We start from the raw sequence: 23,321 nt of genomic DNA, 5'->3' as shown, positions 1-23,321 counted from the left end.
ATGTATCGCCGCGGCACTAGCGTAGTGAGGAACCTTAAGTTCCTTACCTACCCCCTAATTCTAAACAACAAGCTTTATAACTAACATTTACTATATTTACTTAAGTAGTATTAGTGAGTTACCCTGTAACACCAACAGGAGGAGAGGTAGAGAAAGTATACTTACCCTATATACAGGTCGCTTAGCGAGTGGATAAGTAACCTTTCTATATAGGGTAAATATATAGGCGCACGACTGGCCTAATAGGCTAATAGTATACGCGTATTAGCGGCTTAATTAGTAGGGGGTAAGATAACGTATTCTATTAGTTATCCGGTAGCCCCAAAAACTACTAAAAATTAAAAAAACTGCACCTTAATATCTCGACAATGGCTTAATAATAAATTCTAAAATTTTATAATTAGCCTTTTACGCCTATATTAAGATATTTGGTTTTAGCCCCTAATTTTAAGCTAAATTACAATATCCGTGATATCTCCAGAGCTACTTAATAGATTATTTTTTAAATCTAATAAGAGGTTTAAAATGGGTATAAAAGGCTAATTATAAAATTTTGGTATTTATTATTAAGGCGCAGTTTTTCCAATTTTTGGTGGTTTTTGGGGCTACCGGATGACTGATAGAACACGTTATTCGAATATGTCGACGGAGGCTATTAATGTCACGTGCGGCTCAGCGACTCAGCGGGCGCTCAGCCGAGCCGCGAACATCACTGTAGTAATAATAACGCGTTATATAAATAAATAAATTAGATATCCGTAATCTCCGCTTAGCGGATTTTACTTATAGTTTTAACAAGACGCGCTTAACCGCCTCAGACGTGATCTACCGAGAAGGACGGCCTGGCTGTTATTCCGGCGCTAGCTTAAAAAAGATTACGAACCAAATTTGATCACGTGAGTAATCGTTTCTATTGAGCAGGTACCTGGGCACCCTGTAGATAGTTTACATTTGTTCTCTGCGCGTTAGTCACAGTACATCAGGGATTTGCAGGGATTGTCTCAATCCCTATTGAGATGTTGGATAGCAAAAGAAACCGTCACGAACCGGTCTACGTTTCATACCATCCAGGAAACAGCAAGCAGGCGAATTAGATGAATGAAAAACTTTGTTCTATGAATATTTTCCTCTTTTTGCACCGCTCGCGTGACTGCAGCAGGCAGGGAAAAGGCCAATTATTGTTTTTTTGGGGAATAATTTGAGCTTAGCAGACATGCTGTCAAAAGCAGAACACCGCAACAACAGAGTCCACCTAGGTCTTTCGCATCATGGATTCGTAAGACATGTCTGAAGAAAGCCAAAGCTGTAGCCACAACCATAACGAAAGGACAGGCACATACAAGAGCGGAACAGTGGAAAAGGGGGGAGCTCGATGAGAAGATGTCAAAGGATGAGAATTTGAGTTCTAAAGAAGCATTTGTCTTAGTAGCACCTTAAGCCCTCCTTGCGGTTGAACACTGGTCTTTGCCCTTCCCAAATGCAACCAACCATAAACCCGATCACTTCCGCTACCGAATCATGACAGTGAAACTAAGCTTTTGCCTCTTCCACAGGGGCAGGAGCATCCGATGCCTCCTTGGCATCTGACGCTGGCTCGGCAGCTGGCTCGGCAGCTGGCTCAGCCTCTGATGACGTCCAGAGAGTCTGCCAACGTTAGTATTGGTTACTTCAAAGTGTGCACAGACGACTAACTAAGTTATCCCGCAGAAGTTGCATGATGAGGGTAGAGTCCTTGTAACTCTCCTCGCTCAGGGTATCTAATTCTGAAACCCACGTCAGCTATCGAAAGCTTCGGAGACACTTAACATACCGGCAATAGCATCATCAAAGGCTTGCTTCGCAAGCTGGCAAGCCTGATCTGGGGAGTTGAGAATTTCATAATAGAATACGGAGAAGTTCAGTGCAAGACCCAAGCGAATTGGATGTGTGGGAGCGAGGTTGGTCTGAGCAACCTCGGTAGCAGCCTTGTAAGCCTCTAGTGACTTATCTGCAGAAGTGCGACGCTTATCGCCAATGGCGAACTCGGCTAAGTAACGGTGATAGTCACCCTTCCTAGAAAATTAAAATTAAGTGAGAAATTTGATCACAGCGTACTCCTGAAGACAATTCAATCCACGTGTGTAGGTACTGACATCTTGTGGTAGAAAACCTTGGATTCGCCGCTCTCTGCAGACGGAATCAAGTGGCTGTCCAAGCATTCTAGAATATCTTCACAGATCTTGGCGAGCTCGGCCTCGATCTTTTGACGGTATTCCTTAATGAGAGTGACCTGGGTCTCATTGCCCTTGGACTCTTCCTTTTGTTCAATGGAGGTGACGATTCTCCACGACGCGCGGCGAGCACCAATGACGTTCTTGTATGCGACGGATAGCAGATTTCGCTCCTCAACGCTGAGCTCTTGATCTGCGGAGGCAACGGCTTTCATGTTCTCAACCATTTCTGGAGAGAGCAATTAACTTATGAGTTATAGATAGAGCGACGCGCATACCCTCATAACGCTCGGCCTGTTCGGCCAACTTAGCCAGGTAGACGGAGTCCTCGTAACCCATTGTGAATTGATGATCTAGGACGCGTTCTCGTCAGTATAATAAAGCAAAGACACCGCGAATCCTTGTGGTTGAGAAGAGTGTCGCAGTGAGATAGTAGCAAATATTCAACCGCTTTGCGCGAGTGCGGCATGGTGAGTGTACGTGAGGGGCCGGGGAGGATAAGGCCGGGTTTGTCAATGAGTTATAGTGCAATGAAGGAAACGGTGTCAACAAGTAGCAAGCGGCCATTCAGTATAATTGTGCGTAGCTTTCTTGGTTGATAGAGAGGCTGATGACGGAGGAAAGTGTAAAGTTCAAGAAGTCTATCCTGAGACGTTCAAGCGACAAACACCGCTGAAATAGCCCGTAGCGAGAATAGCTAGGTGGCACATGGCGCTGCTCGCAGAGAGCGGATGCTTGGAGGTCACACTGAATCGGTCGAAGTGCAGAGCGGTTTGAAGGGCATTTGGAAGTGGGAAGCGGGAAGCGGGAGATGACGAAAGGGACACGGGAGGCTCACCTTTGACGAACGCTATGAGAGTGGAAGCGAAGGCAGGGCGGAGTCAGACAATGCAGGTAGCAGGAATGAGATTATGCGATGGGGGATCTGGAGAAGAGAGTCGATGGAGAAGTAGATAGAAGCTGGAGGTGGGAATGTTGTTGTTTTGCGAAGACGACTTTGGAGTTGAGTGGGAGAAACGAGGCAAAGCGCCCCAGCGCCGCCAAGCCGTGACCGAACCCACGGCGCTAGCAAGGCCGGCGCAGCAGGTGGTGTGGCCTTCACCACCATCTTCTGCGTGATTCTAGCCTCTGCCATTGGGTGCAATGCTCATTTCACCGGTGTAAGACGCTTTTTGCTGTGTTGGGAGCCTTCAGACAGACCTTCATGGCAGACATGCGTCAACTCTGTTGAACTGGAAGTCAAAGAGGGGTAACTCGAGCTCTAGATCGCCGCCTCTGGCCTTACGGCCTTATATAGCTGGAGAAGGAGCGTCGGGTTAGACTCCTACCACCGTGTCTGGCTAAACCGTAGTTCCCCCAATAACAGGCTGGGGTCTTCAGATCTCGCCTCGACGATGCCTTTCCATGCCATGTCTCTATCCTGTCGCATGCCTACCAGCTTTGACTGCTGAGCTTCAGTATAGAGTTATGTTTTGGCCTAACCTTTCAACACGAAGTCATTCAGTTTGCTGCACACTAGGATTTTGCCTCTGCTATGCACCCAACAGCCCTTCGCAAGCTACCCAGATAGGCCAATACATGCTGGCCTACTTGATATGTTCCGCCGAAGGCAGGAACGGGGCTGCGGATCACGTGCGAGGATCTTCCGTAGGCCAAGCCAATAGCCAACTACTGGCAGCTGTTTAAATCATCAGCTCATCACCAGATCCAACTTTCTCCACCATACAAATTGCTCCACAACCCACCCTTTCTCTCTCTACCACAATTACCCTAACAATGCTCAGAACAAACGTCATGAGAAGCGTCCGTCTCTTTGCACCTCGGCGTCTTCTCTCCACAACTCCAAGAGTTATGGCCGGCGGAGATACGGGATCCGGCTTCTCAAGAGCCTCTGGCGAGCGTGCAGGGTACGTTGACTTAAGCCTTCCGTTCATTTGGTATGAACAGCATTCTTGAAAAGTAGCTAATACTGTCCAACCCTAGTGATGCTTTCACCAGGCGGGAAGCAGCATCCGAGGAGCTCTACATTAGGCAGGAAGAGAAGGCCAAGTGAGTTCCTGGTTCCACCATAGCCCATCACAACATCTACTAACAAACACCTCTATTTTAGACTTCTGGCTATCCGAGAGAAGCTCGCAGCTCAGAAAAAGCACATCGAGGAGCTCGACAAGCACATGTACAACTCTCTTTCTTACTCAAGCTTTCGACTCTGACTGACTCTACTCCCAGCGAGGATTTGACAAAGGACCACGGCGGCGAGCACAACTAGATGGGGTAGTGGTGGAATTCGTCATTAAGAATACGGCAGCAGCAGTTTGAGTAAGCTCTGCGGCCACTCTGGTACCAGGAAATGTCTTGGCAGTTGACTTATCGCGGTTGACAATTGTACATTTTCCCTCAAGACCTCCTATCAAAATCCTTCAGCAATGCCCGGGGCAGCTATCTAGCAAGTCTCCAGACTATGTACAATCGAACAGTATTATCACAACTCTTAAGTATGTCCTTCAATAGAAGAGTTTACTAGATTTGCTGAATGCTCCACTCGAGGGTTAGGAAGCTTTGAAAACCACTGGACGTCTAAATTTTCTCCTTGGACATATCTAGCGGATCACAAATAAGTTTTTCCGACATTTACTACGTTGCCATGGGATATGCGGTTACTCAAAGACGTTCCTCAATTCAGGTACTATGGAAAATCGTCTTCATTCTAACCCATTATATGGCATCAATGCGTAATCTTCAAATCGACATATTACGGCAGTACTTTTTTGCTCATTGGTTAAATGAAATGATTCTGTTCTTCACGAGATGCCTTTCAGCCTCTGGAGGGTGAACATGTACTGTTTCAACGTACTTATCCTAAACAAAAACCCAAGTTTCGCCCCAAATAGATGTCAGCTTCTTTCTCTCATCCTCTGGTTCCGGGGGGGATGTTTTGGTTAGGACGCACATTGCATCTTAAAAAGTCCATGGCTATAAGCTTTGCAATGAAAAATCCAGTTGTATTTCCCTTTTCAATCATTGATAAACTACATCCACGGCAGCATCGTTAAAAAAGCCCCCGCAACAAACCCTAGCGACTATGAAGGTTTCCCGAGCAATTTGCGGGAAGCTTCTGGCAACAGGTTGCCAAAGTCATAATCCAACTAGCATCTCTCCGCTCCCCAAAAAATAGATTCTATCATCCGCGGTCCGTCCAACCCGGACTCCCTCAATGTAGGTCAATTAGCCGGAACATGCTCAAGTCCATACGACTCAGCAGTAAAATTTTACAACTACTACTTGCCAGTGTTGGTGAAGGTTCTTTCTAGCAGTGAATTACGTGGTAACAGACATGACGAGGTAATCGGAGCCTTCCGCTCTCCTGCCGCTCTCCTGCCGCTAGTTTCTCTCCCACCGTGCCGGCCGGTGGCGCCGCCAGTGCTGGATTCGGCCTCGCAAACTAAAGCTTTGGTCTTAACAACTTCATTGTTAATAGAGCGTTCGACGTCCTAGCCGTCTCCAACAGCGTCATCGTAGTGCCAATCGCCACGCTCAACCGCTTCCCGTTTCCGATGGGCGTGGTATACGCGGTCCCTGGCATTGCGAAAACGTATCCAGCGATGTTACAGCGTGAGTGACTTGATCATCGCTTTGTCGCAGTTGTGAAGGTAATACGGGAGTAAGTAAAATGGAGCTACTCAGTAAGGCTAGTTCTTCGAGAAGGAGGCTGTGGCATTCCGCGCGATAGCACATGAAGATGGGATGGGATGAGTTAATACAGAGTGGTCGCAATGCCTGAAGTGGTTGAGTGAGCAGGATGAGGCAGAGATTGCGTGGTTCTATTGGATAGGAATACAGCATTATAGAAGGATAACAGTCTCTTGGTCATCGCTTCGGGTGTTGCCATTGACAATGCTCTACCCAATCCTTCTACGTCTTTGACAGTTCTCCACTAGTATCTCATAACTGCGCATGCCGTAACTCCAGTGAATGAAATTGCATCGTGATTCTTGACTATCCAGCCTATCTTACAGTGCTATTTACTATTCCATTCCAGTGCAATCTCATTACGACTCAGGATCACCCCGGCGTCCAGAGAGCCGCCACCTAAAATCATCATTTTATCTTTATCAACTCCAGCAAAGGACACCAAACAAGATGGTAAACAAACAGCCCCTCGCCTTCGCTGTTATTGATTGCAATATCCACACTTCAGCCCTCAAAACCTCCAACTCAACAAAATTACTCTAGTTTTTGTCTCTGATTTCCTCGACCCATTTAGTTCACTCAACTCACACCACTAAATCTCTCTGTTCTGCTCCCTCTGAAACTCCGATAGAAGTCTTCCGCAGGATCGGATCCAAGTTCCTGCCATCCATTGGCGCCGCCCAGACGTTGGCCTTCCTTCTGCGCAGCAGCAATCTTGGCTTGCAGGGCCGTGGCGCCAGAATCAATGGCCTGGAGTTGGCCAAGATGCGAATTGAGGACGCGGACGACTTGAGAGAGCTAAGTATATACAAGTTAGTTTCAAGAAAGACAAAATATAGAGAGAAAGGGAGCGGTAAGCTTACAGGATCATCTGATTTGTTAGATTTAGACAGGGTCTGAGAGACGCCGTTGATCTCGTCAATCATCTCTGTAAGGTCCCTGTTAAGCTCATTGAGGCGGTCGGACAGTTTCTCAGCAAGCTTGTATCTATACATAAATCAATAAATGTTGAAGCAAGAAACTCAAGAACTGAGTTGGGAACATACGTTCTCTCTCTCTCCTGATCCGGACCTTGCAGTCCCTCTCTCCCCCTAACCTGGTTCTTGATCATCTCGTCAACCTCCTTTTCATAGCGCTCAAGCCACATGCCCAGCTCCTCCTGCTGTCCTTCTACAAGGGTCAGCTGTCGCTCTACTTCAGCTGCATCTCGTTCGGCTTGGAAAGTCTTGCTGTACAATTTCGAGATCTTATCGCTATTTTCGACAAGCGTGCGGTCCCAGATTGCGACTTGCTCGGCTTGGGCTTGGAATTCTTTCTGGTATTTAGAGAGGTCAGACGCCCAGCGTGTGATGATTTCGTCCATGGATTTGTTCTTCAAGCGGGATTGGGCTGTGGGTGCTGGGCCGGCGGTCGAGCTGCCGAAATTCAGGGTTGCTGTTGTTGAGGTGGCGGGCGCAGCAGCAGATGTGGAGGGTTGGGAAGCGGATGTGGCTGCGGGTTTAACGCCAAGGTCTGAGAAGAGAGAGCTGGTCGGAGCTGGTGCACTGGTCGTTGCAGCACCTAGGCTTGTTGCGGTAGCTGAACTAGCGGCCGGTAGAGCCGTTGACGCAGCGGTCGTCGATGCTGCGGCAGCTGGTGTAGTCGTCGTTGCGGAAGGATGCTTGCCAAGATTAGAGAATAAGGAAGATGTCGGTGTTGTGCTGGTGATAGCCGGGCCTGCACCGGCAGCAAGCGTTCCTCCTGATTGGCTTTGACCCATATTAGGGAACAGACTGCTCATGGGTGCGGCAGACGTGGTTGTTGGGGTGCTCTTAGCGCCTTCCAGATTGAACAAACCGGGAGTAGTCCCAGCGCTTGTCGTGACGATTTGTGAAGTGCCTGATTGTGGTGTTGAGGATGTTTGACCTCTAAGAGAGAAAGCTGGTGGGTTATTCGGAGTGGAGGAAGCAGCGGGTGTCACCCCACCAAGATTAAATAAAGGCTTATTGGGTGTTGCTTGCGCCCCTTGCGTACTAGAACTCTGTGTCTGGAAACCGAAAAAGCCCGAGCGAGTAGCCGTGGACTGCTGTGCCTGTGTTGTTTGAGGGCCTTGTGAAGGGGTACCTGGTTCTGATGGCGCGGTGCTGGTTGCAGGTTTGTTCGGGTTGAAAAGGGATCCAGGTGCCTGCTGAGCGGGCTTATTCGCATTTCCACCGAAGAGGTTTGAGGTACTTGAGCCAGCAGCTCCAAATAGACTCGGTGTAGGAGCAGAGGAAGCAGTGGACGGTTTGCTCCCAAAGACACTGGAAGGAGCCTGCTGGGCGCCGGAAGTGGCTTGGTTACCTTGATTACCAAAAATATTACCAGTATTACCTCCTGGCGGTGGTCCTGCAGGCGTGGTGGACCCAAAACCATAACTCAATGAAGGTTTGTTTGGTGCAGGTGTCGTAGATCCTGAAGCTGCGAATGGGGTCGAGCCTAATCCCGCAAAACCTGACCCTGATCCTGAGCCACCGGTGGAAGCTCCAAAGAGATTGGCAGAGGGTGCCTGCGCAGGGGTTGCAGAAGGGGTAGATGTGGTCGCACCACTGAACAGGCTGCCAGTGGTACTGGATGCCGAAGTAGTGGCTGGTTTCTGACCAAAAGAAAAGGATGGAGTAGGAGTAGTATTAGAGGTGCTAGCCGCACCGAAAATGCCTCCGGAATTTCCAGTGTTACTTGATCCAAAGGTGCTGGGTGTTGTGCTTCCGCCAAACGACTTCTGCTGCTCTGGTCCAGACGTCGCCTGGCCACCAAACAAGCCTGGACCAGAGGTATTCGGTGTGCTTTGGGCACCCGTGGAGCCGAATAAAGAGGGTTGCGGCTTGTTTCCTTCTAAGTTAAACGGTGAAGAACCGGGTCCAGTGTTTGCATCGTTGCCTCCCCCAAACAGACTCCCAGTCGGCTTAGATGCGAAGGGGGAGTTCGAATTGTTGTTCCCAGCGGCGCCACCAAAGTTAAAGGTGGGCTTATTGTCCGACATTTTGCCTTGTCTTATGGTTGAAGCGTCCCTGCAATATTTGTGAGAATTCTTGTCATGGATGGCCGAGCTGGGGATTCTGCGAGGAATGCAAGTACCCACCGGTGCAGCTGGAGCTGCAGATGACGTGTTGGAGACGGTGGGATCAAGAGAGGAGGTGATTGCGACGTAAAGGTTTTGGAAGCGGCCAGGATGCAGGATGCAGAACGGTAATTCACGCGCACTGCTTCCTTCACCTGGATCGACGCTCATTGCTGCTAGACGTGTTTTGGAGAGCGCGGCGAAACTATAACTCCGAACCAAGTGCTTGCGAGCTTGACTCCAATGGGGCCACGGAGGTTCCCGATCACCCCAAGAGAACCAACTTGGAATCGCGAGGCAGCGGTGCCCGACCTGTTCTTGTCCAACTACGTATCGCCACTGCACAGCCCTAGACTTCCTCCTCTCTTTGACCAAACTCACCATCCTATTCGTAGCCTTAGACTTCCTCCTCCACCACCACCTGTTATACTCCGTCCCCCACTCGACATAACTTGACCCCTCAATCTTTACGGGCTTGTGGACATTATTTGCCCTACAAAACACCTTTCCCCCAAAACACCACTCCCCCGCGCTGCTATCTACATCTCTTCGTTCTATCACCAACTATGAGTGAACTTTCGCCTCCCCGTAAGAGCGTGGAGTTAGAGGATCCCGGTGCACATGAGCTAGGTTTGACTTGCCAGTGAGCTTTTCAAGCCTAAGCTAACCATCAACTCATCAGAGTCCTCCGAAAGCGACGAGCATTTCTCAGATGCATCAGAAGGCCGACAGCTCCCTCCGGATCAAGCCGACCGATCAAATGCCAATTCGCCGATTCCTATCACTAGAGTCGAAAGAGTCGACGACCAACCAAGCTACGGCGAAGTTCCTGGAACAGAGGCTTACAAGAAGAGAACTCAAGACGCAGTACCTGACGAGGTGGAAGTCGTTCCCGAGGGAGCTAGGAGTCGCAGCGCTTCAAGGCTCCGCCCTGAGGACCGCCCTATAACTCCAGGCGGCACACCTATACCTATGACTGTCGTAGAGAAGGTGGATCCGGAGGAGCCTAGCCATGGGGACATTCCTGGCACTATCGCCCACAAGGTTCGTGCGGCAGACGCTGTTCCAGATGTGATTCTCAAAGCCCCCCAACCACCACAAAGGAAGAGTGAAGGTAAGCCAATGTAATTTCGTATTCCTTGCTTCCAGCGTGCGATTGACGGAGCAAGGATCGCCAACTGCCTCGATGAATAGATCTCCTTCCCTAAACGACCAAGAATACGACGACGCCGGCAATTCAGATGGGCGTGCTGCGGCGTTAAATGAGCATAGCAATGATGACGATAGAAGTGATGACGACGGAGACGGCGACGGCGAATTCGGTGATGACTTTGATGATTTCGAGAAAGGCAGTGAAGGAGATGATTTCGGAGACTTTGATGGATTTCAACAAGGAGAGAGGCAGGCGGAAACTGCATTTGAAAATCCCCCTGATCATCATACTGTACCCGCCTCCTTACCGGGCCCTGTAAGTCAAGAGATATTCAACTACGAGATCAGTGATGCATTGCTATATCCTGTCTGCGGTGATGTTATCAGCAACTAACGGGTCTTTGCCTCATTAGCCAATACTTGATTTCGATAAGCTCACATCACTCGACCAAATCATCAATGCAACACTACCATATGTGGATGAGCTTTTCCCGTCAGCGGAACATATCCCCACTATCTCGAAAGAGAATATAGGTGAAGATCGATCTATATTCCTTTCAGAGCGAAGCCTTTCCCTATGGTCTCAATTAGTTGCCCCTCCGCCTCTACAGCCACCGAACTGGGTACGCTCGCGAATTCGGCGTCTTTTCCTTGTATCTCTCGGAGTCCCTGTCGATCTTGATGAGATTCTACCGGCAAGCAAGCAAAAGAAGCTTATTTTGCCGTCGATCAACATCGCTGGCGAAAGATCTCCTCGGCCTTCATCCGACGACCGCGCAAATGGAGCAATTGCACGGATCAAACAGGGCAATGCATCCTCAGCTTCCGTGGATTCACCGGCCTCGAAGACTGAACGGAAGAGACGTGGACCACCCCCACCTCCTCAGCTAGACATTAGTTCCACAACCATGCTGTGCTCAACAACTGACGCAGCGCTCAACAACTTTACTAATGACGAGCTACGGGCCCATGTCAAATATCTAGCAGAATTACGAGAACGTGCGGACGAGGTATTCACATACTGGACGAAGCGCATGGAAAGTGCTATCGGAGACAAGGAGGCATTTGAAGGAGTGATTGAGAATCTGGTGATGCACGCCAAGAAGGTTAGGAAATAGCTGTTTGCGACCACAGTGCATATTTTAGGATCAGCAGAAGATCTTCGGCAAGGAATACGGGATATCGCAACGTGGTGTTGAGGCGCTTAGAAGGCACGCAGAAGTATTACTGCTGCAGGTAGGCAGGCCGTGCTTGTACAGGAAGTTCGGCATCTACACAGCGCGGCATGGCATGAAGGATGGCTAGCTATACGTACATGTCCACATTTGACCGCCTGCGCTGGACGCGTACCGTAATTTGTTTCAGGGCTGATGGTCGCTTGAGGGCCTTCTAGCTTGCAGGTGAGGGCAGGAGGCAGGAGAGATTTAAAACTGCAACTGAAGACGCTTTGCCCTATTCGTGTATATACAAACTGCTTCTGTACACAAAATTCCCAGAAACTATATTTTACTCGGTCCAAGTGGTAATTAAAGCCTTTGAACAAAAACTGCATCCCCAGCTTTCTTAGCGGCTCACTAGCGTGCATGTAAAGAGACCCTGAGCAGCATCGAAAAAAGAAATTTGCTATGCCTTTTGTGGGGAGGATCAACAAGCATCTTATTTCAGCGCGAGCACCCTTCCTCAAAACGGAGCCGGGGGAGAGTAACGATGGCCAAGCGACGGTTTCTGCGTTCGCTGTGCCGATCCAGAGCTAAATGTCCAGTTGCAGTAGCGAGGCAAGGGCAAGCAAAGACTAGGCGGACGTGCAGAGGCAGCCTTTTGCTCTCCTTTACTCGGGCAGGAATGCCGTGATAGCCTCACGGTGCTGGACGAATCCAGACAATTCGCACAGGTCACGCCGCACATGGAGCCCCGGTGAAAGCTTCACCCTTCCCTCCACCAGATCTTATTGCACCACGCCCCGTTTGACAGCGCGGAACAGGGGCCGCTTGCCGTTGACATCATCCAGAGCTTGGTGGTGACACCCAGACGGCTTGCATGCCTCGACGGGCGGCCACACACCTCCCTCCTCCTTCAGAGCCCAAAAGCCATTCCGCCGTCAGCAGCGCACATGGGGCGCATAAAAGGAGAATGTAACTCCCGTAATCTCCCCTCCTGTCACTGGCGTGTGTTGTAGACAAAGACGGCAGACACCGGTGGCTGTTGCTCCCACGGCGCTCCTCTCGCCCGCCCCTCGGCAAAGCAGCCCAGCACAGCGCCGCTGCTGCTAGCGTGCTCAAGGTCGCTGTTGGACGGGAGCTTTGCTAACTGGAGTAATGTGAATTTATCGCCGATCGTGTATCTTGAGGGGGCTTCGTGCTGCTCATGCCCCTTCTCGTTCCCACACTCCTCAAGTGTATCGTGAAATCTGTTGAAAGGTTACTGTCAACCTCCCTCCCACCTGTTCCTTTCGCCGCTAAAGCCCTTGGAGGGCCCTGCCTGCCAACTTTTCGTTGACTTCATCTCCATCCACGCTGCCTGCCAGCGGGGAACAACACCCCCTTGTCCTAAAGCCTTGTTGGAATCTTCGCAGCAACGACACCTGTGCACCGATTCCCACGGGCCTTTTTCTGCGTTATATTATCACAACCCTCGACTATAGCGCATTCTATCGCCGTTGCTTCTGCCCAAATGCCAGCGTAGGGCACGTCCAGTCTCTCTTGCACCACGATGCAGCACGACACCTCCGCAGCTCTCGCGGACTTCATCTCCAATCTTGCCAACCAACACGATCCCGTCGTAGATTCTTCATTCCCCCGCCAGATCGCTGTAAATGGCTCAAAACTCAACAACATAAGCCTTCCCGGCCCTGACAGCGCCGAAAAGAAAGTCCTCGAACGGGAACTCTCAGCTCTTGCTGCCCGCATTCAATACCTCGAAGTAAAAGCTAGCACGGTCAACAACCGCACCTTCCCAATTACTCCTGGTGAATCAGGCTTTGGCTCGCCTTTTTCGAACGATGCGTCACTCCCGAGTCCACGGAACGGTGGTCCGCTTGCACGTCGGATTTCTGGTTCCAATAAGGAGCAACGCGCAAGTTGGGTAACCAACTGGCTCTCAGCAAAGGGACCGAACAATGGCGAACCGCAAGCACCAACTGCAGCGCTCACTGAAGAACAACTAGGCTACCTACGAGACCATCTCAACAAGCAGGCCGACCAGATCAAAAATCAACGGGAACACATTGACAACCTTAGTCAGGAAGTCAACAAACAATTGAAGAATCAGGACATTGCATTCGGGCATGGCATTGAGGACATCGGCGCATTAAAGAGGGAATTGGGCAAACATCAACAAGCCAACTTGGCTTTCCAAAAAGCGCTCAGAGAGATTGGCAATATTGTCACAGCCGTTGCTAATGGCGATTTGAGCAAAAAGGTTTTAATACACGCTAAAGAAATGGACCCGGAAATCACCACGTTCAAACGCACAATCAATAAGATGGTTGACCAGTTGCAGGATTTCGCTAGCCAGGTTACATATCTTGCCAAGGAAGTCGGTACTGAAGGACGCTTGGGTGGACAGGCCAACCTGCCCGGCGTTGATGGTATATGGGCGGAACTTACTGATAGTGGTATGATTTATACTTGCCCTAGTCATTGTGATATATTTACTGACAGATTACAGTCAACGTTATGGCCAAGAATCTAACAGACCAAGTGCGTGAAATTGCGGTAGTGACTACCGCGGTAGCCCATGGAGACCTGAGCAGGAAGATCGAGCGACCTGCTCGCGGCGAAATTTTACAACTTCAACAAACTATAAATACCATGGTGGATCAACTTCGCTCCTTCGCCACCGAAGTGACTAGAGTTGCTCGCGATGTCGGCACTGAGGGTGTCCTCGGTGGGCAAGCTCAAATCGAAGGCGTCCAGGGAATGTGGAATGACCTCACTGTCAACGTCAATGCCATGGCGTCTAATTTGACCACACAAGTGCGCGACATCGCACAGGTCACCACCGCGGTTGCTCAGGGTAATCTGACACGCAAAGTGGAGGCCGAATGCAAGGGCGAAATTCTAGAACTCAAGAGGACTATCAATTCCATGGTGGACCAGCTCCAGCAATTCGCCCACGAGGTCACAAAAATTGCCCGAGAAGTCGGCTCAGAAGGTCGACTAGGTGGTCAAGCTACCGTTCATGGTGTTGAGGGCACATGGAAAGACCTGACGGAGAATGTCAACGGCATGGCAATGAACCTTACCACTCAGGTGCGAGAGATTGCAGAAGTCACTACGGCTGTGGCAAGGGGTGATCTTAGCAAGAAAGTGAAGGCAGAGGTTCAAGGCGAAATCCTATCTTTGAAGATTACCATCAACACCATGGTGGACAGGCTCAACACCTTCGCCCTAGAAGTGAGCAAGGTCGCCCGTGAAGTCGGCACAGACGGTATTCTTGGAGGCCAAGCGCAAGTCGAGAATGTCGAAGGCAAATGGAAAGATCTAACTGACAACGTCAACACTATGGCGCAGAACCTTACCCTCCAAGTGCGAAGTATTTCGGAGGTTACTCAAGCTATAGCGAAGGGAGACATGACTCGAAGAGTCCACGTGGATGCTGAAGGGGAAATTCGATTGTTGAAAGATACCATCAACGACATGGTTACCCGTCTGGACGATTGGTCGCTCGCTGTGAAACGTGTAGCCCGAGACGTGGGCGTCGACGGAAAGATGGGTGGCCAGGCCGACGTCCGGGACATTGATGGACGATGGAAAGAGATCACAACCGACGTGAACACCATGGCCCAAAATCTCACATCTCAGGTTCGCGCGTTTGGAGACATTACCAATGCGGCAATGGAAGGAAAATTCACACAGATTACTGTGGAAGCTTCCGGCGAAATGGACGAGCTTAAGCGAAAGATCAATCAGATGGTGTCAAGCCTTCGCGAAAGTATCCAAAGAAACACTGCGGCAAGGGAAGCAGCTGAGCTAGCCAACAAAACAAAATCCGAATTCCTGGCGAATATGAGCCATGAAATACGAACACCAATGAACGGGATTATTGGCATGACACAACTCACGCTGGACACAGATCTGACACATTCGCAGCGAGAGATGCTTACCATCGTCCACAACCTTGCCGGTCAGCTTCTCACAATCATTGATGATATTCTTGATATTAGCAAGATTGAAGCAAACAGGATGGTTATGGAGGAGATTCCGTTCTCGTTGCGTGGGACTATCTTCAACGCTCTCAAGTCTTTGGCTTCAAGGGCGAATGAGAGGAGATTGAATCTTGCATACGAGGTTGACAGCTCTGTTCCCGACTATGTCGTCGGTGACTCTTTCCGACTGAGACAAATCATCCTGAACCTAGTCGGTAATGCCATCAAATTTACTGAGCATGGCGAGGTCAAGGTCGCCATCTCGATGGCGTCACAAGCCAGTTGTGGTCCAGACCAATATGTGTTCAAATTTGCTGTGTCCGATACTGGTATTGGAATCCACGGAGACAAGTTGAATCTCATCTTCGATACTTTCCAGCAAGCCGATGGTTCAACTACCCGGAAATTTGGCGGCACGGGTCTCGGACTATCCATATCAAAACGCCTCGTGACACTCATGGGAGGGCAAATGTGGGTTACTTCAGATTATGGAAAGGGCAGTACTTTTTACTTCACTTGCAGAGTCCACCTTGGCAATCCGGACCTCAGCGCCATTAAAACTCAGCTCCACCCATACAACAAACACACAGTGCTCTTTGTCGACCAAGGGCACACTGGTTGTGGAGGTGAGGTAGTCGAACACCTCAAGGCTTTAGATCTCATTCCTCACGTCGTGAAGACCGCTGAGGAAGTTCCTATTCCAGACATGAAGACGCCTTCTGGCGTTGCCTACGACTGCGTCATTGTGGATTGCAACAAGACTGCCAGGCAGCTGAGAGTAGCGGAGCGATTCAAGTATATTCCGCTAGTCATGCTAACACCAAGAGTGTCGATTAGTCTTAAATCCGCCCTTGAAGATGGTATTTCAAGCTACATGACTACGCCTTGCCTTCCAATCGATCTAGGCAATGCGTTAATTCCTGCACTGGATGGCAGAGCAGCGCCATCAGTTTCCGATCATTCCAAATCATTTAATATCCTTCTCGCAGAAGACAATGCTGTCAACCAACGGTTGGCAGTGAAAATTTTAGAGAAATATCACCACACGGTCACAGTGGCAAACAATGGACTGGAAGCATTCGACCATATCCGGAGAAAGAGATATGACGTCGTCTTGATGGACGTCCAGATGCCTGTTATGGTAATTGAGGATCCCTGAGGAAGCTGTGCGAAAATTACTGACATGAGTCATAGGGCGGGTTTGAGGCGACGGCCAAGATTCGTGAATGGGAGCGTGAGAATGGTCTTTCGCCCACTCCTGTTATCGCTCTAACCGCGCATGCCATGGTTGGCGATCGTGAGAAGTGTCTTTCGGCGCAGATGGATGTATGTCTCTCCCTCAGCTCCGCCACATTTTCAATAAAGCCTAATTTGGACAGGATTATCTATCGAAACCGCTGAAACAGAACCAACTCATACAAACCATCCTGAGATGTGCTACGCTTGGCGGTGCTCTTCTGGAACACAATAACGAGCAACGCCACTCGATTGAGCATATGCAGGCTCCAGACATCAATTTGGCCCAAGGCAGTCCCAATGCTACGCCCAAGGGTACTCCTCGAAGGCCGTATTTGGAGGCTAGAGTTTTTACAGAAAGAGGGGCCGCTGCTGAGAGCCCCTCGCTGTTAGCAGCGGACCAGTCCGACTCAGTTGATAGAGTGAGTAATCTTTCCAAGGTTGAAATTTTTTTTGTTCAGATATGCTGACATAGCACGTAGCTTCTCCTTCGATCCCACAGTAGTTGAGTGATTTTGCCACAATATACACGGCATAGTCAAACAGTTTCCATCACATCAGATGTAGAGACAATTTCGTCCGATACCGTCATCGGAATGGCGGTCGAAGGTGTCGATGTATTCAATTCGCGGATACCCAAAGTGCGTGGTTGCATCCAAGAAACATTTGGAAGAGGGATGGACTCAGTTTGAACAGCGATGTTTTGATTCTATTTTTAGGCGTTAGTATCGTAACGAGACTTACTGGTGTCTCGGGTGGTTTTAAGCGGACGTGCATGTTGTTGTTGAGAGGGATCATTTTTTCTATGGGCATTTTGGTTTCATGAACTGCAGGCCATGGCTTGCTTCTGATTCGTGTTCTTTTCTCCCAATGTCGTTTTGGTTCGAGGTCGGTGTCCGATGGTTTTCAAGCTTCTCTATACACAATTACCACCGTTCATCTTATTAGGCACAGATCCGCAGAGTGCGTGTATGTAGGAATGACGAGGAACGATTAGCCAAATGGCTCTGGGAGGCCCCATAGTTGCATAATGCAGAAGGCGGAGGCTGGGTTGGGTTCGTGAAACTTTCTGTAGACTCCAGCACATCAGGCTGCAGGGCGAACAACAAGGGATAAGGAGGAATATGGAGTGATATGCAGCGTACCGCGCCTTACTTTCAGCCGAAAACGATCATGTTGCCGCCTGCCTTCGGTGAAGCATCGCTATTGGCGAGCGTGGCACGAGAATCGAGCGGTTCCGGTGAAGAAAAGTCGCTCCCAACTGATAGTGTGATAGTGTGGCGTTTGCCTCAGTCAACACCCGATCCGATCAAGCTGGCCGCTCCTGCTGAACCCCCTTCTACACCCAACAATCATATAACGGCCACCGCGCCTACGTCTCTCTTTGCTTATTTCTTCGTTTCTTCTTCGGGCATCGGTTCGTGCTCCGGCACTTTCTTATTTTGTAATCGCCGCACCTTCCTTTGCTGAATACCGCTCCCCTGGATGACGAAGTCTAGGGCCTCTGCCGTTCCAACAATTTGATAGAGTCCGGTGGTGCCAGACTCTATTCGCCTAGATCTATTTACTTCTTGCTCACTTCTCTAGAGCCCCAGGTCCTACACTCTCCCGAGGCCCTCTCCTAAACGCACTGCGTATGCTTCCAGCCGCAGCCTGTCGTCAAACATGTCGGCACTCCCTCCAGACCAAATTCAAAATGAAATCGTCTTCACACAATTGCTTCTCGAGACTCTTGACCCAGGCTCAGACACCTACGAAGATGACAAGGCGTTATATGAAGCACAGCTAGGCGAGCTGTTAGACCGCCTCAATGCTCCACAGCCCTATACTAGATTGCCCCAGAACTGCCAGAATGGCGAGTGGGTCGATCAATATAACGGATTGAGCAATCATGGAGTTATTTTGGACAATGGATTAAACCAGACAACTTCCTCGGCCGGCACGAATCACTCTGGCTATCCGACTCAGACCGAAAGCTCAACCTCATCTGTACGCGGTTCTGCTCCAGGCTCCACTCTATCCTCGCCACTTGCGCCATATCCAGGCACTCGCAAGCGATCAAGGACTTTTACAGCAAATCACGCAGGTACAGAGCACTCGGAACGTAAGCGATTCAGTGCCAACGCGAGTCCATCGGTTACCAGCCCTAGCACACCTTCGTCCCTTGATTCCCTCGAGGAGGCTGAGAGAAGCTTTGAGCAACAGCACAGCAATGGCGCATTATTCCTGCGAAGAAGCTCTGACATTGCAGGTCAGAGAGCTTTGGATGGGCAACGGGCTGGGAGAAGAGCAATGCAAGACCAGCAGACAGCGCAACACCAAGCCGTTCCGCAGACAGTCCAACAGACACCGAGTTTTGGGTTTACAGCACCACCGCAAAGGCAATTACCTACGCGGCCCCACGTTCCGCAACCAAGTAGTCCCTCTGCGTTTCCTTATGCTGCATATTCAAACAATGCTCTATCATTCACAAATCTCAGCCCCAGCCATCCGTCTAGCGGTTACTTTCATACAGATTCAACTGCACCAAATTATGGACTTAACTTTACAAATCAAAACATAGGGCTTGCTCCAACCATATACCAGACGGGTGGTAATCGCAATCCACAGTTTGGGAGTTCAGGCTATCAAGGCAGTCTCGGAGAAAACCCAGCTCCTCCTCCCCCTCCTCCCTTTCCTCCCCTCCCTCCACCGGAGAACTATATAGATTTAACGGAAGACAGCCCGGCATATCCAAATGGAATCTGTCAGGAAATATCCCGAAACGCCACACAGTGGAATCCACCTCTTGCAGATCTACCTCAGACCTTACAAGTGAACAACATGCCAGGGAGCTTTCCTATAGATCCTTTCGATGAGCTTGACCTAGCATACACAGCGCAGCAGACCAATAACGGGCCTACATATGGGCAATATGCTCCCATAACTGGTTTTAGTCGCGATAATGGACCCCAAAGTATCGGCAATGCCTATCAGGCTAACCAAGGCCAGTCCAGTAATATGCAAAACTTTGATTTCGACGCAATGTTCGATGATACGATAAATGATGAGCAGCTAACGGCACTCCTAAACATGCCAAACTCTATTGGCACATCTGGCTTTGCTCTTGGACCTCTTCCTTCTCTTAGCGTCCCAACGGGTTATCCAGTGAGCTACAACACAGGAAATATCTCCTCGCAAATTAATAAGATAGAGCAGCTACGGGATCAGTCTGAGCCAGCAAGGACGCCAGAGGAACTCAAAAAGCTGCTGGAGAATATTCGGCCAGATGAAGATATCCCTCCTGAGCAGCGCGAAGAAACACCAAAAGGAATGAATACTCAATTGATGGAACACCAAAAACTTGGCTTAACATGGCTCAAGAAAATGGAGGAGGGGTCCAACAAAGGGGGGGTACTTGCGGACGACATGGGTTTAGGAAAGACCGTGCAAGCCCTAGCTCTGATCCTAGACCGACCGTCTGAAGATCCCATGCGTAAAACAACCCTCATTATCGCCCCGGTCGCGCTAATGAGGCAGTGGGAACGTGAAATCCAGAGTAAAGTAAAAGACCGTTACGCCCTCAGCGTGCATGTTTACCATGGTAACGGCAAAAAACATGACTTCAACAAGCTGCGTACTTACGATGTGGTTCTAACAACATTCGGCACTCTTGGACAGGAGATGAAGAAGAAGAGGGAATGGGGAGTGGCTCTTGCCGCCAATCCCAGCCGTGTACCCACCAAAAGAGAAAAACTCGCGCTCCTTGGTGATGAATGCAAGTGGTACAGGTGAGTCGTGCCTTGATTCCGGAAGGGGTCAAACATACGATATACTCATTTTATGCTTCAGGATCATTATCGACGAGGCTCAATGTATCAAGAACAAGGCTACGCTAAATGCTCAAGCCGCTTGCGAATTGCAATCACTCTATCGCTTCTGCATGACAGGAACTCCAATGATGAACACCATTGACGACCTGTACTCCCTCATTCATTTCTTACGCATTCGGCCATACAATGATCAGCAGCAATTCAATGTCGTAGGTTGGCCTCTGTAAATTGACTTGTTCAATGTTGTTCTAACACCAGTAATAGCACTTCGGAAGGCCATTAAAGTCCTCTAACCGCGGGGAGAATACAGCTGCGATGAAGAAATTGCAAGTTTTGCTGAAGGCGATTCTTCTTCGCCGCACCAAAGACTCTCTAATTGATGGCCGACCAATCATCACGATCCCTCCGAAACACGTGGAGAAGCAACATGTTATCTTTAGCGAAGACGAGGAGACTCTTTATCGCGGGCTGGAGACTAAGTCACAAATCACTTTCAACCGTTATCTTAGACAAGGAACTGTTGGCAGGAATTATGGCAACGTCCTCGTCCTCCTCCTTCGGCTTCGCCAGGCTTGCTGTCATCCGCATTTGATTAATGATCTAAGCGTAGATGCAGCAACGCAAGATTTATCCGAGGATGCTATGATGGCTTTGGCATCTCAGCTTAGCGAAGATGTTGTGGCGCGTCTCAAAGAACAAGAGGGGTTTGAATGCCCCATATGTTATGATGGAGTGGAGAACCCAACCATCTTCATCCCCTGCGGTCACAATACTTGTGGGGAGTGTTTCGCGAAGATTACGGATCCTTCGCGAGCCATCGCTGCTGGCGATGAGTCCAGTACTCCAAAGTGTCCGCAGTGTCGGGAGAAAGTAGAGCCTAAGAAGGTGACCAACTACAAACACTTTAAGAAGGTCCATATGCCTGAGAAACTGTCAGACGAAGAGCGTAAGGAGATGGAGGCCGTATCTGATGACGGCTCAGACACGGATGACTATGACTCAGAGGACTCGGAGGAAGACGAGACGTTGAACGGATTCATTGTTCCGGATGAGTTGAGTGACAGCGATGGCTTCGAGCTAGCTCAGGACGTGAAGCCCAAGATCAAGAAGAGTAAACGCAAAGGCAAGGGAAAGGAGAAGGCACCCAAGAAAACCCTCGCACAGCTTAAGAAAGAGTCCCTTCGCAATCGAGCCGCCAAGACCCACTATCTTCGTCGTCTTCAGCGAAATTGGCAAACCAGCGCCAAGATCGAGAAGACTATGCAAATTCTCCACGAGATTCAGGAGAACGACCCTACAGAGAAGACCATCATTTTCAGCCAGTTTACTTCGCTGCTCGATCTACTTGAGGTCCCTCTTTCTAATGAAAAGTGGAGCTACGAGCGCTACGACGGTAGCATGAAAGCCAACGATCGTGCTGATGCTGTCAGTGACTTCATGGAGAAGGCCGAGTGCAAGGTCATGCTCATTTCGCTCAAGGCAGGCAATGCAGGGCTCAACCTAAACAAGGCTTCTCAAGTCATTATCCTCGATCCGTTCTGGAACCCTTTCGTAGAGGACCAGGCTATTGATCGTGCCCACCGCATTATGCAGCAACGCCGTGTCTATGTTCATCGCATTCTGATTGAGAATACCGTTGAAGATCGCATCATCGCACTGCAAGAGAAGAAGCGTGAGCTTATTTCTACTGCCCTGGATGAGAATGCAGGACGCTCCATTTCTAGGCTTGGTGAACGGGAGCTGGCATACCTGTTTGTAAGTTATTCCAACTGCCTCAGGCAATGTATTCCTTCTGACAAGTTAAACACAGGGCGTCAGGAGCAGCTTCTAATTGCCCAATACCAGGATGCTTGGGTGTTTTGGCGGTTGAGTTATCTCCGTGAGATCTCTTTTTTCAGTTCAGCTGAGCCGGAGAATTCCTCTCGTGTAGATGCATCAGTTATATTTCAGGACGTTCGCTCTCATAGAGGCATATTTACTGCCTCATTCGTCCGTGTTTTAGCATACATAGCATCAGTACTCCATGTGGAACAGCTTTTAGCCTTGCATGGCTTGCACTTAGATCCCCTTCTCACGTAGTTTTGCGTGTTTTCAAAACCGCAGCACGAAATTTTTTTGGAATATAGTTTCTGTTTAGTATGTCTTTCCTTATCATCGTGTGTTGGCGCTTCTAGAAGGAGTTTTTAGGTTGTTCTGGCGTGGGGTTCTTCTGGATTTACGGCGGCAGGAACATGATACCCCTGGACTTTCACGGTCTACAACATTGGCGGGTGCTGTGCTGTGAATGGCGTTTGTGGATTCTGGCGCGGCTTTTTTCCGGCTTCGTATATGTTCTGCGCTCGAGAGATTGAAAATAGTGGGTGGAGTTTTTTAACGGCGTTACATTTCTATAGCGAGCACTAGCTTCACGAAGGGCTGTGTGGAATAAAGACTCGTTCAGGCTGCATTCCGCCAATGAGTTTCGGAGTGCTATTGGCTGTTTTAATCAGAACGGCTCATCTAGGCTGTAGAAGCCTCTACGCGGCCTGCCACTTGCGATCGTCCAACACTTTTTTCCAACTTTCATCTTCTGGGTGCTAAGCTTAGCTAAACTAAGATAAACAAGAGCCAAATTAAGATTGCCTAAGTTTATTTTCTCTTATGCCTAACGTAAGTAACAGAAGTGTTAACGCCTCTTTATTTAAGCAATTATATATATTATTCTTTGATTAACGTCTGAGACGGATCCTATTTAGGCCCACGCAGACTACTCCGCACGTAGGGGAAAGTGTGTATTATACAGGGAAAACCCCTCGTATTTTGGAGGGAAAAACCCTATGAGCCACCTCAGTAGGATGAAAAAACCCGGTTTGCCCCCCCCCCCCGGGCCGGCCCCCGCACGTAGCCAGCGGCTACGTCCTGACCTCCGCTGGATCTTAGATATCTGTGGTAACTACTTTTCCTGGCTCACCTAGAGCTAGAGCTGGGGTTCACTACGTCCTAGCTAGGCTCTGCGT

At 49.5% G+C, this 23,321-nt stretch overlaps 6 protein-coding genes across 6 annotated transcripts; 4 read left to right on the top strand and 2 right to left on the bottom strand.

Moving 5' to 3' along the window:
- Positions 1-1,530: 1,530 nt before the first annotated feature.
- On the bottom strand, positions 1,531-2,549 carry K441DRAFT_682315 (putative 14-3-3 family protein ArtA; the record flags this gene model as incomplete). Its single annotated transcript, XM_067651559.1, has 5 exons — positions 1,531-1,644; positions 1,693-1,763; positions 1,811-2,052; positions 2,133-2,439; positions 2,489-2,549. 5 exons carry the CDS (start codon positions 2,547-2,549, stop codon positions 1,531-1,533), a joined length of 795 nt encoding a protein of 264 aa, XP_067497297.1.
- A 1,437-nt stretch (positions 2,550-3,986) lies between these two features.
- On the top strand, positions 3,987-4,479 carry K441DRAFT_682314 (uncharacterized protein; the record flags this gene model as incomplete). The annotated part of the gene is made up of 4 exons (XM_067651558.1): positions 3,987-4,117; positions 4,194-4,259; positions 4,321-4,386; positions 4,440-4,479. 4 exons carry the CDS (start codon positions 3,987-3,989, stop codon positions 4,477-4,479), a joined length of 303 nt encoding a protein of 100 aa, XP_067497296.1.
- Positions 4,480-6,479: 2,000 nt separating this feature from the next.
- On the bottom strand, positions 6,480-7,263 carry K441DRAFT_592218 (uncharacterized protein; the record flags this gene model as incomplete). The annotated part of the gene is made up of 3 exons (XM_067644866.1): positions 6,480-6,698; positions 6,764-6,887; positions 6,947-7,263. The coding sequence occupies 3 exons, from the start codon at positions 7,261-7,263 to the stop codon at positions 6,480-6,482; spliced, it is 660 nt and encodes a 219-aa protein (XP_067497295.1).
- A 1,994-nt stretch (positions 7,264-9,257) lies between these two features.
- Positions 9,258-11,658, top strand: K441DRAFT_709159 (uncharacterized protein). Its single transcript, XM_067653832.1, has 4 exons — positions 9,258-9,609; positions 9,662-10,093; positions 10,149-10,447; positions 10,545-11,658. Exons 1-4 carry the CDS (start codon positions 9,546-9,548, stop codon positions 11,247-11,249), a joined length of 1,500 nt encoding a protein of 499 aa, XP_067497294.1. The 5' UTR covers positions 9,258-9,545; the 3' UTR covers positions 11,250-11,658.
- A 1,182-nt stretch (positions 11,659-12,840) lies between these two features.
- Positions 12,841-16,983, top strand: K441DRAFT_592282 (two-component osmosensing histidine kinase; the record flags this gene model as incomplete). Its single annotated transcript, XM_067644868.1, has 4 exons — positions 12,841-13,744; positions 13,798-16,418; positions 16,472-16,603; positions 16,657-16,983. The coding sequence occupies 4 exons, from the start codon at positions 12,841-12,843 to the stop codon at positions 16,981-16,983; spliced, it is 3,984 nt and encodes a 1,327-aa protein (XP_067497293.1).
- A 1,195-nt stretch (positions 16,984-18,178) lies between these two features.
- K441DRAFT_682310 (uncharacterized protein) lies at positions 18,179-22,156 on the top strand (the record flags this gene model as incomplete). Its single annotated transcript, XM_067651557.1, has 4 exons — positions 18,179-20,283; positions 20,345-20,534; positions 20,590-22,080; positions 22,136-22,156. The coding sequence occupies 4 exons, from the start codon at positions 18,179-18,181 to the stop codon at positions 22,154-22,156; spliced, it is 3,807 nt and encodes a 1,268-aa protein (XP_067497292.1).
- Positions 22,157-23,321: the final 1,165 nt, after the last annotated feature.

The sequence above is a fragment of the Cenococcum geophilum genome (assembly GCF_001692895.1).
Source record: "Cenococcum geophilum 1.58 unplaced genomic scaffold K441scaffold_79, whole genome shotgun sequence".
NCBI lineage: Eukaryota > Fungi > Ascomycota > Dothideomycetes > Gloniales > Gloniaceae > Cenococcum > Cenococcum geophilum.
This window is presented reverse-complemented; position numbering and strand designations above follow the sequence as displayed.